The following is an 18,889-nucleotide window of genomic DNA, read 5'->3' as shown; positions in this document are numbered from 1 at the left end:
GCGCTACTTAATATGTTTAATCGCATATACACCCCTTAAATCCAAACATACGAGGGCAAAAATTTAAAGGGCACTATAATTATAATTTTCTTCTAAAGGCATCCTTTTTCAACAAAAATAAAAAGTTACCTTACCTTATTTTTCATTCTAAAAATATTTTTATTTTAATGTCATTGTAGCAATTAGGACGTACTTATTATAATATGTTAAAATCAATTATTTGTTAATTTAATTTAATAAAAAATATTGTACGTAGAACATTATTTTATTAAAATTATTATTATAGTTGTAGCAACTATTTATTGTCTATTATAATGTAAATGATTATTATAATAATATAACAGTTAATGAATACCCTAATGGATTTAGGGTAAATTTGATCATGTTAAAGAGATTTTTAATCCAATTTAAATAATTTTAATAATTTTTTATATGAAAGTGTTTCATATATAATATTTTTTTAATCAAATTGAATTGATTTATTTTAATACATTATAACAACTACTTTATAATTTTTTTAATGAAATATAAAATATATAAATACTATCAAGAGATAATATTGACCAAGGTAGCTCCTCATGCCTAATGAATTGTCAAGTTCAAGTAGGTGCCTAAGGTCAGATATACATGTGACTATAAATCTTAAATATCAATTCTGTAACAAAACGTATATCATCAAATAAGAACGGAGTCACGTGTTAATCTACCTGGGCTTTAGCCCGAGGAGGGAGGGGCAACGACGTTTAGAAGGAGGTTACAAGTTAAATATGCGATGGGAGAAAGGAAAAACGTGAGAGATATAGGAAGGCAATCCGAGGGATTTTGTTTTCGATTAGCCTTGGATCAACCCGTATAGGATATCCACTCATATTCGATAAAGTATAGATCTAAATAGATGTCTAACATAATTGTTACCTGAGGTATTATTTTATTTTTAAAAAAAGGTATCTTTTTAATTCTTCCTTAAAAAATTGTAATGTTTATTGAGGGTAAAATTGTAATATAGACAAATAATAAGTAGGCATGCGTTAATTTTCGCTGTAAAGGGACAGGCTACTCCAAAGACCCCGCTCCGCCTTCGCAATCGTCCCCTGCTTCATGAGCTGGTTAACTTCTCCATCTCACTGCCCTTCGAAGCCACCCAACCCTCGCCGGATTCCACCATCCCCTCGACCTCGACCGAAGCTCCTCACTCTCCCTGATGGCAGACGTCGAGGCTAGCAGGGGCGGCGCCGGCAAGCGTCGCGGCGGCGGCGTAGCCCATGGATACGAGGAGCAGCGCGTCTGGACGCCGTGGCTGGTGCCGCTCATCCTTGCGGCGTGCGTTGCGGTGTTCGTGGTGGAGATGTACGTAAACAACTGCCCCGCTCACTCCCAGCCCTACGGCTCCTGCTCCGCCCGCTTCCTCCACCGCTTCTCCTTTCAGCCCGTCCGCCAGAACCCCCTTCTCGGCCCCTCCGCGTCCTCGTAAATCCACCTCCTAAAAGTTTGGATTTTTATTTCGTTTTGGGTCGCGCACATCGCGATTCTCCTTTCTGCGCTATTAAAACGTGTTCTTCTGATGAAATTTTGCGATTCTCCTTTTGCTCCAGTTTGGAAAAAATGGGGGCTCTTCGGCGGAGCAAAGTAGTCCATCAGCATCAAGCTTGGCGGCTTGTTACCTGCATCTGGTTGCACGCAGGACTCATCCACCTACTCACGAACATGCTTTGCCTGCTCTTCGTCGGAATTCGTCTCGAGCAGCAATTTGGATTTGGTATGTGCTCTTTCCAAGTTCAGATTGTTTCTTGAATACATCGACAAAGATCTCTCCTTTGCAGCTCGCATTGGAACAATATATCTTTTATCAGGCATCGGTGGCGCCCTTCTTTCTGCTCTTCTCCTGAGGAATGGCATTTCTGTTGGTGCTTCTGGTTCTTTGTTTGGGCTTCTTGGATCAATGGTTTCAGAACTCATCATAAACTGGACAATCTATTCAAATAGGGTAATTGTCTACCCTAAAAACGTCTCCAGCTTAGCTTGGCACCATGGTCTCTGATCGATTCGATCTCCTTTCGCAGGCTGCAGCTCTGCTGATTCTTATAATCATCGTCGCGATCAACTTGGGCATCGGCTTCTTTCCCCATGTCGATTACTTCGCCCATATCGGAGGCTTCTTGTCTGGTTTCCTCCTAGGTTTCGTTCTCCTAATCCGGCCTCAGTTTGGTTGGATGGAACGCGAGGATCATCTTCCTTTCCCAGCCCAGATTTCATCCAAATACAAAGCATACCAATACGTCTTGTGGTTGATTGCGTTGCTTTTGCTCGTCGCTGGGTGAGAATTCTTCATTGTTCTTAGTGATCATCTTTGTTGTTAGATCCTGCACTTGATGGACTAACACTGCTAGCTAGTTTCTTCTGCAGATTCGTCGTCGGATTGGTCATGCTCTTCACAGGAGTTGACGGAAATGATCGTTGCCATTGGTGCCACTACTTGAACTGTGTGCCGACGTCGAGGTGGGTTTGCGAGGACTGAACAACTCCGGCCTTTCACAGGGTGGAAGGGAACATTGAGGCAGTGAAACTATTAGATGCATCTTTTGTTATAGTTAGATGTTTCTTGTGCATAGCTCAAAATTTGGTTTTGTTGCTCTTTGATGCAAGTCTACCGCTTAGATACCAACTCAATTATGCCCTGCCACTCTTATTTGTAGCGATGCCACTCTTGTTTGTAGCGTGTTGTGTAGTCTTCGATGCATAATTGAGTTGATTATAACGGAACATATTTATTGAAATAGGCAAGGGTCGAATCTCAGCGAAGCCGAGACAATGTCTTTCTCGTTGTGGTCAATTGCAATTTTTCGATTTACTTCCTCACACATGGTTGTGGGACCGATTATGTGGGACAGTTGGATGGCAGATTTCACCTTTTGTTGAAGTAGCATGTTGTTTCATTTCAATAATGTTAGTGATGCAAGGGTGATACATGAAAAGTCGACCTTTAATGGATCATAATTTTTGACTCGGATATCAAAATGAGACACGATCAATTGCTTATCGAAGTTCTTTCAAAGATCTTTATTTGGTATTTGATAAAATTCATACCGATCTACTTTCGCATCCATCTGACATCGTTTAGTGCTCCATTTGCGGTTACGAATTTATTTTTTATTATTTATAGTAATTTTTTATTTTAAAATTTTTTATGTATTGTTGATTTTTTCAAGTTATAATTTGATTTATAATTTATTTATATGCATGTTTAGTCATTTAGGATTAGTTTGGATAATTGAATAAAATTTTTATTTTTTTGACAAAATTCTAGAGATAGTGTCATCGCGACTTTCTCTTTGTTTTTCTTTTTAATTTCTTGAATTTATTTTCTCCATAATTTTCTCTTATTTTTCACTTGCAAAATAATTACTATTATCAATCTGACATCAAAAGAAGAAGAAGAACAAAGAAGAGGAAAACAGTAAGGAATAGGGCATGACAACCATAACACATGGTTAAATTGTGAGGTCATAGTTGTGATGACCACAAGCAATTTGTGGCTTGGTTGCAAGCTTGCGTCCGCGGCAATCAAATCAATCTGGCCACGAGCTTGCGGTTGCAATGACCATGAGTGATTTTGCGACTTGACTATGAGTTGTGGCCGTAAAGGTTGCAAGTGATTCACGACCAATGATAGTGATAAGCTTGCGGGCGAAATGCCAACGATTGATAGTCAAATTGCAAGTGCGCGGCGGTCACAATAGTTGCGACAATCAAGATGTTCATTTTTAGGATTTAGGATTTATGGTTCATTGGATTTACAAAGAGAAAGATTTCGTTTTGCTTGATTTTGGACAGATCAAATAAGTCAAAAATGAACCGCAAATGAATTTAGAATTTTTATGTTAAGAATTAAGATTGATTTTTTTTTTAGAAACAAATTAAGTGGGATAAATAATAATAATAATAATAATAATTAATATTTTTTAGGCATCCTCTAATTCCACAAATTGTGCTACTATTGGACTGTGCTTGGGCCACGTAGGCCCAAACTAGCGCTCATTAAATTGGAAAGGGCTCTAACAACGTCAGTTTCGAATTCGGTATTCCATTTGTTCACCAAGTGGGGACCACACCTCCATCACTCGAGAGACCTGGGCACTCCATTGGCGGTCAAATCGACGGTCAGATAGCTACCGACGGTGGACCGGCGTCACGAGCGAACTTCATCCGACGGCCTGTATCGATCCGATCGAAGTGCATAAATTTAACCGATGGGTTCGTGACCTTTGGGTTTTCCATTTTAATCCCTCCACGTCCCTCGCCGCTTCTTCTCATTTTCCTTCGCGTCGCGTCGCGTCGCTTCTTCGATTCGAGCCCTCTCCGGCCTGGTGGTGGAGAAGAAGAGCTAGGGATTCTCGCGTGACGATCGGAGAAGGGAAATAGGAGGCGGCGATGGAGGAGGAGGAGGAGAAGCGGAAGGATGCGGAGGAGACTCTCTACAAGACCAAGGTGGTCCACTTCCTCGGTCGCGAGACCCCGATTGTGCTCCAGAACGACAACGGTCCTTGCCCTCTTCTTGCCATATGTAAGCGCTTTTCCCTCTCTGTGGTTTTCCCTAAACCATCAAATGCGGGCGCCATCGTATCCGATTAATCACATTCTGATTGCCGTCTGGGATGCCTGATGCGGGTTGGTTGTTCTTTTGGTGTGGGTAGGCAATGTTTTACTGCTGAGGAATAATATCAGTTTGAGCTTGGACGCATCGGAGGTCTCGCTGCAGAAACTGCTTTCTCTTGTCGCGGAAAGGTTGATTGATTCCAACAGCAACGTGCAGGTTAAGAGATGGAATTTGAGCCGGTGCAAGGATTTATGCATTTATTTATTTTTTCTAGTTGTATTGATATTGTGGTTGTTTTGTGCTCCTCTGCAGGACAAGGGTGATGAATACGTCAACAACCAGCAACAGAACATATCTGACGCAATTGATCTTCTTCCACGGCTCGCCACAGGGATTGATGTAAATCTGCATTTCAGGAAGTGCGTTGTCACTATTACTAATTTCTATGTATTGTTCTCGTCAAGAAATATTGTTATATCAAAGTTATAATAGTGCATGATACTAATTGTATAGGATTGACGATTTTGAGTTTACCCGTGAATGCGCCATATTTGATCTCCTTGATATTGGTCTGTACCATGGTTGGATTGTAGATCCCCAGGTAACATCCTTGGTGTTCTGGTTCCTTTTGATTCTTTTTTTTCAGTTAATGTATTTGCTAGAAGTTATACACATCACACATGGTTCTGCTATGCACTTGGTAATCTGAGCATGATTGACACAGTAGCTTGATACATCCATCTGGTGTCTTTTGTTAGTCTTTTGCATCCTGGTGATTGACACAGTATGAATTATTATTTCAATAACTTGTTTTATATGATTGCTTGATAATCTATTGAATTTTCAGGTGCATTTAAATGATGCCTTAATACAACTATTTTTTTTAGCTACCATGTTTTGAATAATAATTGACCGTCAGAAGGTTGGTTGTCACATATTAAGAACTGTCTGAATGATGCACAAAATGTTACATGTGTTCTTGAAGTTAGGGTTCTCTATCCTCGACAAAGATTTATGTTGTGTGCGTGTGGACATTTCAGTGTTCTCTTCTCATTTTAATTACAACACTAAATTTATCATGTTTCTTCTTTCCTTACTCTTTTCCTACTACCAAGTCTCCACTTTTTTGCTACTTGAGTTTTGTTTCCTTCACTGTTTTGTTTGCAATGCTGATTGTGTGCATTTTTTTTCATTCTGTCAATTATTTGAATTATGAATCAATAATAGGAATTAGGAACAGGATGTGCAAATGCTAAATTTGTTATTGAAATATTCAACTCAATTATTTTTTCCTACATTTCCTAGTTCTATTACCTATAATGAACAACTTATCTCTAGATTCAGCATCATGCCTGTTTTCTTGAAGTTAATGCAGGGCTACTAGTTTTTTTTTTTCTTTTTTTTTGTGCATGTATACATGTGTGTGTGTCTGTGCGCGCTTGTGCATGTCGGTGTGAGTGTGTGTGGGCAAGCGCATGTGTGTGGGTGTGGGTGCGTGGATATGTGTGACACATGTGCGTGGGTGTGCGCCTATGTGTGCTCATGTCCATACACGTGTGTGTGCATGCATGCATGTGTTCTCATCTGATTTTAATTGCAACACTTTATTTTATCATGTATGTGTGCGTGTGTGAGGGTGCTTGGGTGTGCGTATGTGTTGGTGCTTGGGTGTGCATGCTTGCGTGCATGCATGCCGATTAACGACTTAGTGGAACTGTCATTTGCTAATGCTTGGACTGCTTTAACTCCGACATATTCTTAGTTGGTTGACTGGATAAGCACAATGGAGAAAGTTTTGTTTGGACAACAAAAGGAAAGTCCTTGTGACATTTAAATTTCAGCTAAAAAGGATAAGTATAATGGGAACAGTTTTTGTACGGATAGGAAATTCACCAGGACATGCACATTTGCAGCTAAAAGTTGACTCATATCCATGATCCAGTATAATGAAGATAGTCTCACAATATCCATCTTCAGTCATTATCTTGAGAACAACTACCGTCTTGTTGTCATGCTTTTGCATAAATAGCTTCAGATGATTGACAACTCTATCTAGACTTCTACTGTCTTTCTGCACCTAGTTGGATGAAGAAAAAAAAGGGCAGCCCGGTGCACGAAGCTCCCGCCATGCGGGGTCCGGGGAAAGGATCCATTGTACAATGGAGAAAGTTTTATATGGACAACAAAAGGAAAGTCCTTGTGACATTTAAATTTCAGCTAAAACGGATAAGTATAATGGGAACAGTTTTTGTACGGATAGGAAATTCACAGGACACACACACTTGCAGCTAAAAGTTGACTCATATCCATGATCCATCTACTATGAAAATGTAAAGTGCAGTATAATGAAGATAAGCCCCACAATATCCATCTTCAGTCATTATCTTGAGAACAACTACCGTCTTGTTGTCATGCTTTTGCATAAATAGCTTCAGATGATTGACAATTCTATCTAGACTTCTACTATCTTTCTGGTTGGATGAAGAGCAATTCAAAAAAGAAAAACTATCACTGTACAAAGAAAAGTCATGTATATTTCCAGTATATAAGGCTTTTCTATGATTATTATTATTTTTAGCAACATCTTATATTCACTGTGCACTATTAAAAAAAATCCTTTCTTAACATACTATTTTTCCAGTCACTTCTATACCCCTTTGTGGAACTGTCATTTGCTATTGCTTGGACTGCTTTAACTCCGACATATTCTTAGTTGGTTGACTGGATAAGTACAATGGAGAAAGTTTTGTATGGACAACAAAAGGAAAGTTCTTGTGACATTTAAATTTCAGCTGAAAAGGATAAGTATAATGGGAACAGTTTTGTATGGATAGGAAATTCACCAGGACATGCACATTTGCAGCTAAAAGTTGACTCATTTCCATGATCCATCTACTATGAAAATGTAAAGTGCAGTATAATGAAGATAAGTCTCACAATATCCATCTTCAGTCATAATCTTCGGAACAACTACCGTCTTGTTGTCATGCTTTTGCATAAATAGCTTCAGATGATTGACAACTACATCTAGACTTCTACTGTCTTTCTGCACCTAGTTGGATGAAGAACAATTCAAAAAAGAAAAACTATCACTGTACAAAGAAAAGCCATGTATGTTTCCAGTATATAAGGCTTTATTATTATTATTATTTTTAGCAACATCTTCTTATATTCAGTGTGCACTATAAAAAAAATCCTTTCTTAACATAATATTTTTCCAGTCACTTCTATACCCTTTCCATCATCTGAATATTTCTTGATTTTGTGTGTGCTGGGCTCCTTGCTGTATTGGTTCTACACCCTAATGGTTATTTGTTTGTTTATGCCATTTGGTTGTTAATTCCAATGGCTCTGTGTAGCTTTACTATAATAAATTGTGGAATGCTTGTACTGGTTTAACCTCTGTTATAGATTAAAATTTGTAAAAAGAAATCTGTAAGTCTGGCTAATTTATGCTGTATACTAGGATGTTGACACTGCAGCAGCAATTGGATCAAAGTCTTATAACACTCTTGTCGCTGAGCTTGTTGCTTTTGAAGCAAGGAGATGTGAAGCAGATAATGAGGGCAAAGAGGAAGGAGATTGTGTTGATTTTGTTGCTTCAACTACTGCTACCTTAGGAGTTCCATCACCAAGCCTTTCAAGAGGTAGATCATTTGATGATCATTGGGTTTCAAATCCTGGTGAGCAACCAAGAAGTAATGGTAATATCCAAGAAGAAGAGGAGCTCATGAAAGCCTTAAATCTCCCAAGGGCTGAAGTTTCAGAACCTTCCAGTGCTTCCATGCCTGGTTTAGATGGAAAGGTTGATATTCAAATATCTACTTCTCAAGCTCATGCTGATGCTTTAGGGATACAAGCTACTGATGCACCTCACACCATTCAGCAACTGAGAGGTACAGATGATATCCAAGAAGAAGAGAAGCTGATGAAGGCCTTAAATCTCTCAAAGGCTGAAGTTTCAGAACTTTCTAGTGTTTCTATGTCTGGTTTAAATGGAAAGGAACATATTCAGATACCTACCTCTGAAGCTTGTGTTGATTCTTCAGTGGTGGAAGCTACAGATGTACATCATGAAACCAACCAGTCAGTATCTCAAGGCTGCAATGAATCTCTCGGTTTGAAGGAGAATATGTCTTCAGAAGATGGTCCTTTGATTGCCAATGAAACTACTGAGATTCATAGTGATTCTTTGCTTTTCAATGAAGCTACTGAGATTCATAGGAAGGAGGAAGCCCCTGAAGGACCTCTTGTTTATGAAAGATATAGCAAATCAGAGGAAATTGGTACTGCAATGCCTGACCAGGCTCCGAATGTAGAATCTTCTAGTCTAGTTAGCTCAGACAGGTGCTGCAGCTACCAGGACCTGATTAATGTTTCAGTAAATGGTCCTGGTAGCTTGAGCACAGATGCACCGAGTAGTTTGCAATCCTCAAATGGGAAGGAACTTTCAGAATTTTCTGAGATTTCTGCTTCAAGTATCCAGGAGCATGAACCTATATATGAAGGAGAAGAAACCATCTTTGAATTAGGAATTTTGTCATATGCAAATAGGGAGCCAGTCTATGAAGGTGAGATAGTACTTGCTGAGCAGGCTGAGAAAAAAGAAGACTGCCACACTGTAAACACTAGGGATGTTGTTGATCATAAACAGTGTAAGGCGATTCCTGGTCTTGATTTTTCAATAGATTCTTGTGTACTGTCTTGGTATTTTCATGGAATTCTCAACAATTATTGGTTAAAATTCTATCTAGGGCAACTCATGAAGAATTTTCTAGAACACAATGCCAGTCAATTGACAATTTACGGGTGAAGTTTCCTCACTTTTTGGTGTATAGGTAAATCATATCCAAACTAATTATGGATATACTTATATTGATTTACTGTTTGTCTTTTGTTTCCAGACTGTTTTGCTTGCAAGAAGATCTTAAGGAGAGAGAACTCTGTGTATTCTTCAGAAATAATCATTTTAGCACTATGTTTAAGGTAAGCAAATCAGTGGAGTCCGTGCTCTGTTTCTTTTATTTCTACTGGTTTGCTGATTTTGTAAGTGACAGGTTAAGATAGAGATAAATTTAATGAAATTGTTTTTTCATGACTTTTGACAAATTTTTTTTTTTTACTTCTATAGTTTAATGGCGAATTGTATCTCTTGGCTACTGATCAAGGTTATATGAACCAGCCAGATTTGGTTTGGGAAAAGTTAAATGAGGTATAGTTAGTCTGATGGAGTTATTGATTCATCCTTTTCTGATTCTATTTTCTTATTTAATGGAATATGATCTGTTTATTAATGCCATGTCAGCTTCAATTTTTTTTCTTTATTATATTCTTCAAAAATTATAATTTTGCTAACTTTATTTCTTGTATATCCTGAAGGTCAATGGAGATACTGTTTTCATGACTGGCTACTTTACAGAATTTAAGGTCGACAATCAAGTCCATGACTCGTGGAATGAACAAAGTGCTGTGACTAGTACAGCTGTATGTATTGTATCACCACAATTAGGTATAACTTTGAGTGTTCATTGCAAGTAAAAGTTTTGATCATGATGATTTATCAATATGCAGGATTATCTGGCAGAGCTTGAGAGCTCAGATCCCTCTAGTTCAGCTTTTAGGTATGCTTTCTTTGCTTTTATGCATAAGCTGAATTGCATGCATGCTCTCTGTTTAAAAGAGATAAGACGTCTGTTAATTTGTACAGTGGAAATACATACCACACATCCTTTTTTGAAAGGGGTTTTCTTAAGAAGTTACGGTTTTTAATCATTACTCTAGGAGTAGGTAAAATAAATCAGGATCAATCATATTTGAAACACAATCATTAAAAAGTATATAAATTGGGTGTGGCTAAACCTTAAAGCAAAAAAATATCACTGTGGAACTCATCCACAACACTAACAATCCTACTAAAATTTACACACCCTGGAACAAAACCTTATAATGAGGAAAACTTGTTAAATTTAAAGAATATTTTAAAAGAGGGGATTGGTTCCTTTTTGCTTATCCTACTTTCCTATTTTGTTTTTTGTTAAAAAACTTCTTAAAAACTTGTAAAAGCTTAACTTCCTACTTAAAAGTTTCAAATAAAAAACTTGCCTAATTTTAAATTGCATCTTCCCATCAAGTGGAATTGGATTCTAGCCGAGTTGTTAGCATCTTCAGTTTGGTGCGTCCTTTACCATAACTATGGAATAGAATTACACCATTTGAATCTTGACCTTCACATAACATAATTTCATATTTTCTTTTGGTTGTCCTTTTGATTATCCTTATCCTTCTAAACTTTTAACAGATTGATTTTGACTATATTGCTTTTTTGTCCTTTTTGGCTGTCCTTCCTAGTAAAGAAATGTCGTGACTGATCTAGAAGTAGAAAAGCTCTGTGTCTCTCTTGTAAAATGGCCAACCTATAATGATGGAGGCTCGATCTTCTCCTAGTAAATTAACATATTTTTAATTTGAAAATTGTACTAGCATTTAAATATGTTGAAAACTTAATAAGTAAGCATTAGAACCATATTTTCTAAGAGATGGTGGACTGAATTTAAATTTAGAGAAGTCATTAAGGGATTTCTTGGGCTAATGAATGTATAATGCATGTAGCTGTCCTTTAATCTATGATGTGCATCAAGATATTATTTGTAATAATTCTTCCCCTGGTATGGTCATATATCTCTCTCATGAACACAATAAAATTTTCAATTTGGTGGATGGAAGGAGAGATAAAGGAACCCAAATCAATATAATCACAAGTTATAGGCTCAAAAAATGACTAGGAAGAGCATATACTTGTGGATGTCTTAGCAGAATCTTTGTAAGTCATCAATTGATAAAAGAGAAATTTGTGTTCCTAATTTGTCATTTGTCTATATGACTTGGTTAATCCTTTTGGGGTCTTAGGCAGTCTGATAATTGTAGGTCTATGTCATGATTAATGACATGTGAAATGCATTTTTAAGGTGGTGAATTGTCAAACAATTCTATAGAAGACTTGAAGGATCGTCGGTCACAAGTGATAGATCACTAAAGCGGTATGACTAATGTCATGTAAGATGCTTCCTAAAAGGGGCAGGTTGTTAGGAGGTTCTTTTGGTGTTAAGCACTGGAGCCTATTTAAAGGTTCTTGGGCCTCTTGAGAAAGGGATTAGTCAGTGTGAGCAATAGATGTTTTTATGCAATTAAAATTAGTAGTTGTATTGAATGTTTCTTGATAAGAGCAAGTCATTAGTGAGTTTTTCTCTAATTAAGTATCAAGACTTAATTATTAGGAGTTTGTCTTTAAGAGAGGAAAATCACTAGGTGAGGTAGGAAGCATCTCCTATTGTACTAAGATTAAATCCATCTCTAGGTCTTGATGTTTGTTCTTTTTGCTCTATTTGTGTGACTTTGTAAGGGCTTGTTTGAGTTTCGAATATGATTTGGAAGCCTTTGTGGAAATAACATTCATACTACCATTCTATGTTTTGTCACCACATAATGCATACATATAAAAAATACTAGGATGCTTCCATATGTCATCTAATATGGGTGAGGATAGATATCTTACTGTTAAGTCTGTATTGGTTTATCAAAAGAGTGAATTGTCTAGAGTATCCAAGTTTTTCCTAAATGAAAGCTTGTTTTGCATTTTGATTTCAGAACCTTTTTAAGTAGTTATTTCTCTCATTCACTCATAATAGTGGTGCATTTTCTTTCATTATGTTGGTCTAATATGATCAATAAGTATCAATGCACTCATAATAGTGGTGCATTTTCTTTCATTTTTCTAAGATGATCAATGAGAACCAATGCATAATAGTGGTGCATTTTCTTGCATTATGTGTGATAGAAGATGATAAATAAGTATCAACAATTATAAATTTAAGTAATTCATTAACTAAGGCACAATGACAAAAATATACTGGATGGCGACTTATTATATGAACTAAAATAAGATGAGTGATGGTTGACTAGGTCAAAGCAAAGAAGTTATAAACATGAAGATATATATATTTTTTGATATGGAATGATGTGTTTATCTAAATATGATGGATGCTTTTTGATGAATAAGGTATACACTATATTATTGTGAAACTTTAATTAAATGTAAAAAATTTAAACTAATAATTTTCAAAAAGAGAGGAATGATTATACCAAAGTGATACATGCCCATCTATTGTTGCATTGCCCTATATAATCCTTTTTTCTCATAATTTGAAAGGTTACTTGCATCAAATCAGAAGTTCCTGTATTAGATGCCAACATGGTAGGCCTGCCACTTAATATATCTTTTTTCCTCTAGTTGGTTTTTTTAGAACACAACTTCAATTAATGAGAGGAGGGTGAATTACAAAAGGCTACTATAGCACATGTAGCTATAGTACTAATTGAGTAACCTATACTACGAGAAAGAGGGATCTACTACCGAAGGGTCTTTCTGTGATCTCTTCTGGATCATTGGTCATTGATATTATTTTTAGTGGCAAATCAGGCGAAGTAGGGCTATTGTCTTGTGGAGATGGAGGTTGGGCTGTCGGGTCAACATTTTTCAGGATAGGACTTGACAACTAGAATCTCATTGTGTCAGAGGAGAGATGGGTGGAGGTACTGGATCTCTATTGGCGGCAAATTTAGAAGATGGTGTGTCACTTGGTTTATTGGTTAGTTTGTCTAGATGTGTGACAGGTATTTGTGCTAGGCTATGCAAGATCAAGAGGGTGGTCTTCTCTAGAGAGGGCTGGCAGATCTCAAGTTGAGATGGGATTTGTTTGCAGGTGAAGATGGGAGGAAGTTGTAGGTCCCTCAATACAATATGTTGTTGATGACTCATCTCGTAGATGGTGGTAGCGATGGCAAAGATGCTGTAGTAGTGGTGGCTACATGTGGGTGGTGGTAGGTGAATGACGGCTATGTTGCAATAAATCACAAGATTATACACAGGATGACAGTACTTGTAGGTTACTAAACAAACCAAGGAATGTGGGTTGATGGGTGGGTCGAGGATATTTTGGCTTACAATGACTGTCAAATGAGGTGTAGGTCTCATATGTAGGTGAGATCAGAGTAAAATAGGTCGATTGAGGTGTGGCTACCATAAAGAAGGTGGGGCACTAGTGGAGAAGTTATTGTTGAGGAGTGAAGGAGTTTGTAGAGGTGAGGAAATACACGTGGCGGCAAAGTTTGTGGGAATCAACAAAAATTATCTCAATGAAAAGCTCAAATTTGGTGCCGATGAGATTCTTGTGGAAGTGTCTAGTTTAATGGCATGGGAAAAAATTGACTGAATGCTTGAGTGATTATGATGGTTGAGAATTGTTTCTCTTGCACTTGATTCAAGAAGAGGAAGAAGCAAGATGGTCAGGAGCACAATGGACAGGAGAGGGAACATTGTTGATAATAATCTCACAAAGAATACAAATTGACAAAAAGTTATGAACTTCAAAGATAAATTAACTAGTGTAGTTTGGGTCTCTTTTAAAGGCTCCAACATTGATCTGTTCTCCTAAAAATCGAACAAGAAATAATCATTCCCCTAATTACTTAGTAAACAAATAATTATTTGCTAAAATAACTTCTCACTAAAATATCATATAAGTTTTCCTGTTTTTCTTCACCACTTCAAAATAATACCTTACAACTTAATAAACATTTAAAGTATACACTTCCTATTTAAAACTTTCAAATTTAAAAACTTTCCTAGATTACTCCCTCCAGTTGGGGTATCTGTGCTCTTGTTTGTTACATAAACTAGATTAGTTATCACAAAACAAAATGATTAATACATGATCATGATGAAAAATAAAAATACATTGCTCACAAGCATAAGGAAAAAAGCTTAGGAAAGAGTTGATGAAGCACGTGGGCATCAATTGATTGATCTTCAGAGCGATTGATTGATCTCAGATCAGGACTTTGATAGAGAAAAAATGAAGCTATAGACGATGAAATGAGATCCCAAGAACATTAATGGACTTCTCCCTGTGGAGGCACATATACAAAAACACAGGAAACATATGAAAAGGAAGAACACTTGCTGTGGGGGTCCTATATGAAGATAGAATGAAAGGATGATATAATAACCTTAGAGACAAGTCTCTGTAGTGGGCTGCTGCTTGTGATAACACATAATAGCATTCAGAGAATAGATGAAATGGGAAAAGGAAAGCACTAAGTGAAGGCTTCATGGGCGAAGATTGACAGAAAGATGAGGAAACAGGAGATGAAGGCTGCTGCTTAAGAAGAAATTTAGTAGAGGAGAACAATTTTCAACTGGGACACTCAGCGATAAATTCAAGGTGTTGTCATGGTGGAGAAGAAAACTAGTAGAAAGGAGGCTCCATAAACCAAACAGCATAAAAGGATTCAGCAAATCATTGCTTGCTGTCAAAAAATCATGAGAAGAAAAGGAAAACAAGCAATAGAAAGGAGAGAAGCAAAGCTCCAAGGATGAGGAAAAAGTGAAGAGGATAAGGCGGACCAGAATTAATAACATGTACAGGGACTGCAACAAAAAAGACAGCATGACTGATCCTAAATTTTCAAGCAGCAGAGAACTACCCAAGTTGCTGCTTGGTAGGGCAACAGTTGGAATGTGAAGGTGAAGATTCAACAAAGGGATATCGAATTAGGAAATGGAATCAGAGCATTTGCTGATAATCTGGATTTTGATCTGACAGCCATACTGGGTGATGTGAAATGCGATGATGTAGCTACTGAAGGGGATATCTTGGAGGAATAGTCATATCAGGCAAATAGATGGCAGTAGATGTAGGTGAGCCTGATTCACAACAAAGAAAGTGGGAGATGATGCACTGCTGAAGGCCCATAATGTGGTTGTAGGAGTGGTGCAAGTACCAAGCGTTGGAGGCATTGAGATGAGTGCCAAGATATTCACTGGAGGAAAGGTGATATGCAATGGAGGCTAGGTGGAGGATGATAGAGGGGTAGATTGCAGTTGCAGTGAAAGGAGTTCATCTGAGGAACTCAGAGCAGAAAATGCAATATACCCTACGGCGTTGACAATTGCCAAGTGTCGTGGAGGTGTCAAATGATGGGGGCTGCAATTTAGATTACAGCCACCCTAGAATCAGATTGAAGAGAAAAAACCTTAGTTTAAAAAATATAGCTTTGATAACATATAGAAGTGGTTGAGAAAAATGATGTAAATCATATTTGATAGACAACCATTACAAAGTAAATGAGGCTCATGAGAAACTCCTAAAATACCAACATGAGATTAATAACATATCATAGTTGCATTACAAATTTTCTTACTAGTAAACTTTTTTGCTAGTTTAGCATAGCCTTTTCTTTATGTTATTGCAGTTCTGATTTGCAACTGGCGATAGCACTTCAACAACAAGAGTTTGAGCAGCAGCCACAGCAACAGCAACAGCAACAGCCGCAACAACCACATTCTCAACCATCATCTGGCACTGGCCGTTCAAAGCTTACCACTGGGCCTCCTTCGGTATGTGTGCTTTTTGCAGGCTTGCATCTACTTGATTATATTGTCTAACTATATTATCTACGGGGGCATAATTGTTGATCTTCAATAAACTTAGCATAACTATCTGGTGCTTGAACTTCTTTCTTGTTCTACTAGTGGTTTTGTGGACTGGACTGCTTAGGACAAAATTGGATTCCGACCTTTGTCTAATCAGGCTCCTAGATGGGCATGGATGTCTGAAACTGCTTGGGCTAGTTGTAATCTTGTTGGGTTTATACTAATTTATCTAGCAAGGTCTGTATCTTATCGGACTGAGACCTAGGTTCTATGTTTCATCCTATTAACGGCCAGGGCTTATGCTTTTTCCTCTGCTGAAATATAAAAATGTTTGGTTTGTTGCCCAATCCAACTCCGTCCTCCACTGCGTCTCTTATAAAAATGACTGCAGTTTTGTGGTCAATTTGTTATTTCTAAAGCAATATGTTTTAGTAAAAGCTTCTATGATGATCTGTCATTTGCTTAGTGATTCAAGTCATGGACTACTTATTTCCTACTTGAAATGTATCACTCTTGTTAGTATTCTTGTTCATTATACGCGTTCATCTAAATTATTATATTTTGCTTGTTATTCAATAAACTAGCTAGTTTTTACGGATTAACAAGCTTTACAATTCTGCAGGCGTCCAGGAACTCCGGTGCGTTTCAAAGGAGCGAGTCGAAAACGAAAGAGAAATGCTGCATCATGTGAAGTTCGCAATACGCCATGTTCACTTTTCTCAGTTTTGGTGTAGATAACATGAAGAGAATACTTTTGCAATAAATTGCAAATTTTGTGTTTGACTAGCAATTCTCAGTTTTGTTAGGTCAAATAAAATCAAATAACTTTCGCTTCTAATCACAAAATCTTTAAACAGCTTTATTCTGCATGCTTATTATCAGAATAAGATGTGCAGAAGAGTGACAAAATAGTACTGTAAATAAAAAGATCATATATGCTTGTTCTTTTTCTTTTCTTTTTTTTTTTGGAAAAAACATAAATCTCGGTAGGTTGCAATTTCCAAGGACCTGCTCATGTTGCCCAGATAAGCAAAAAAAAAAAAAAAACGAAAGCAAAAAAGAACAGCGGACTCTGGCGAGTTCGTGATCGCAAGTGAGGCCGCTGTTTGTATCCGCGAGTTGGCTTTGCGGCCGCGTGTGACATTGTGGTGCTGCTGTGAGAGATTCCAGTGAGGCATGGGTAGATGGCACAATAAAAAAAAAATCATAATTTAAGGATAAATTTCACGATGAATTTTATTAATAAATTTATCGTAAAAAATTTTATGATAAAAATTATGATAAATAAAATTTTGTTGTTATTAAGTCGTCGTTAATTTCTGTAATAAAAATTTAAAATTTTATCATAATATTTAACGACGAAAATAAATTTTATTGTTAAATTCGTCATCAATTTACGACGAGCTATGGTTTATCATCAATTGGCAAACCTGAGTTCGTTGCCAATGGACGATGAATTGGAGTTCGTCGTCAATTGGCAAACCATAGTTTAGTGTGATTGCCACAACCAGACTATAATGTTTCATTTGCATCACTCAATAATTCTTAAAATTAGATATATAATTCATTATTCATATTTTCACCGACTCTTGGTACTTTTGTCTCCTCCAACAATGATGCATAAGCAGTAAATATTTGTTCAACTGTTGGAGGAAATTAGAACTTGCACCATTCGATTCAACAATGAAATTCTAACCCGCTGCATCAATTATCATCTTCTAATATGGATTAAATTGATTATAATAACTTTGATTCCCACTGATTATGACTTGTATGTTTTGTCCATAATTCTCATCAAATATGAACGGTTCATCATGACAAGTTCAATTATAGTAATTGGGGTGAAATTAAATCTACAAAGATGTTCTCAAATTTTATCATACTGTAAAAATTTACTATTGTGATATTTTCTGTATGGACATCTTATTTTATCTTCATTCATAAACTCAACGTTACTTGAAGCAAAATTCAAAAATTATTCTAACTCAACAATAAATTTATCAGTTAAACTCCTACGTTCAGGTAAGTTCTTTTTATACATCCAATTTTTTTTTTTACTTTCTATATTGTTCCTAAATCTAAAAATTTTAAAATATTAAAATATAATTAATTCATACTAAATTGAAATAGCTTTTATCTACTACAAATAAAAACTAGTATAGACCTCCTCGTCAATTACATAAACATAATTAATTCCTACTTAATTGAAATAACAAAAATTAATATTCAAACAATCACGGTTATAACTAAATACTTTTCACTATCCAAAAATAACTATAATTGTAAATATACTTAAAGTCGGTGAACAAAGACGAGTATCTCTTCAATTACTTTAAGTCCACATAAATTATAGACTGCACAAACAACATTAGAAAATCAACAATTAAATATAATGTGCACAAAGAAATTATTTTAGTAAACTAAATTAATATCCTAAAAAATAGAAGTATTAAGGCTACTCAAGGCTTAATTAGTTCAGAGCTAGCAAAGTTCACGGCCAGGGATAAGCAAGCAAACATACGAGCTAGCAATCAGTCGGCCAGTCAAGCTTGTGGCCAGCAACCACCGCCCGCAGTTAGTGGCGACCACCAACCACCGCCAGCGGCTAGCGGCCAATAGTAACCAAGGCTAACAGCGAACACCGACTGCGGACGGCCGCCCCTGGCCAGCGGCCCGCGATCTGTGGCCCCTTGCCAACGGACGTCAAATCCCAACCAACGACTATCGGTCCCCGGCCCTTGGCCAGCAGGGGCTAGCCCCCGACACCTGGCCCACAGCGGGTCGTCGGCACCATGCGAGGAGGG

General features: G+C 37.2%; 2 protein-coding genes across 3 annotated transcripts; both read left to right on the top strand.

Annotated features, from left to right (window-relative positions):
* Positions 1–1,087: 1,087 nt before the first annotated feature.
* Positions 1,088–2,635, top strand: LOC141847288 (RHOMBOID-like protein 3). Its single transcript, XM_074735296.1, has 5 exons — positions 1,088–1,467; positions 1,593–1,756; positions 1,821–1,984; positions 2,061–2,314; positions 2,404–2,635. Exons 1-5 carry the CDS (start codon positions 1,202–1,204, stop codon positions 2,513–2,515), a joined length of 960 nt encoding a protein of 319 aa, XP_074591397.1. The 5' UTR covers positions 1,088–1,201; the 3' UTR covers positions 2,516–2,635.
* A 1,636-nt stretch (positions 2,636–4,271) lies between these two features.
* On the top strand, positions 4,272–16,923 carry LOC141847424 (uncharacterized). 2 transcript variants are annotated; one of them, XM_074735466.1, is made up of 12 exons: positions 4,275–4,561; positions 4,692–4,810; positions 4,907–5,013; positions 5,108–5,195; positions 8,061–9,249; positions 9,349–9,403; positions 9,499–9,580; positions 9,726–9,806; positions 9,974–10,078; positions 10,166–10,215; positions 15,905–16,049; positions 16,708–16,923. In XM_074735466.1, the coding sequence occupies exons 1-12, from the start codon at positions 4,429–4,431 to the stop codon at positions 16,774–16,776; spliced, it is 2,223 nt and encodes a 740-aa protein (XP_074591567.1). In that variant the 5' UTR covers positions 4,275–4,428; the 3' UTR covers positions 16,777–16,923. The 2 variants fall into 2 exon arrangements, with proteins under 2 accessions (XP_074591568.1, XP_074591567.1); XM_074735467.1 differs by lacking the exon at positions 16,708–16,923 and having other exon boundaries at positions 4,272–4,561; positions 9,974–10,103.
* Positions 16,924–18,889: the final 1,966 nt, after the last annotated feature.

Source organism: Curcuma longa, chromosome 16, assembly GCF_044706935.1.
Source record: "Curcuma longa cultivar G26 ecotype Majalengka, Jawa Barat chromosome 16, ITB_CL_G26_1.1, whole genome shotgun sequence".
NCBI lineage: Eukaryota > Viridiplantae > Streptophyta > Magnoliopsida > Zingiberales > Zingiberaceae > Curcuma > Curcuma longa.
Note: the sequence above shows the minus strand (reverse complement) of the source record. Positions and strands in the feature narration are given on the sequence as shown.

Excerpts from the sequence above, each read along its gene's own strand:
- LOC141847288 (XM_074735296.1), top strand. The coding sequence starts at position 1,202 with ATGGCAGACGTCGAGGCTAGCAGGGGCGGCGCCGGCAAGCGTCGCGGC. Across the intron at positions 1,757-1,820 it reads CGAGCAGCAATTTGGATTTG|CTCGCATTGGAACAATATAT; the intron begins GTATGTGCTCTT and ends TCTCCTTTGCAG. Across the intron at positions 2,315-2,403 it reads TTGCTTTTGCTCGTCGCTGG|ATTCGTCGTCGGATTGGTCA; the intron begins GTGAGAATTCTT and ends TTTCTTCTGCAG.
- LOC141847424 (XM_074735466.1), top strand. The coding sequence starts at position 4,429 with ATGGAGGAGGAGGAGGAGAAGCGGAAGGATGCGGAGGAGACTCTCTAC. Across the intron at positions 5,014-5,107 it reads GTAAATCTGCATTTCAGGAA|GATTGACGATTTTGAGTTTA; the intron begins GTGCGTTGTCAC and ends CTAATTGTATAG. Across the intron at positions 5,196-8,060 it reads GTTGGATTGTAGATCCCCAG|GATGTTGACACTGCAGCAGC; the intron begins GTAACATCCTTG and ends GCTGTATACTAG.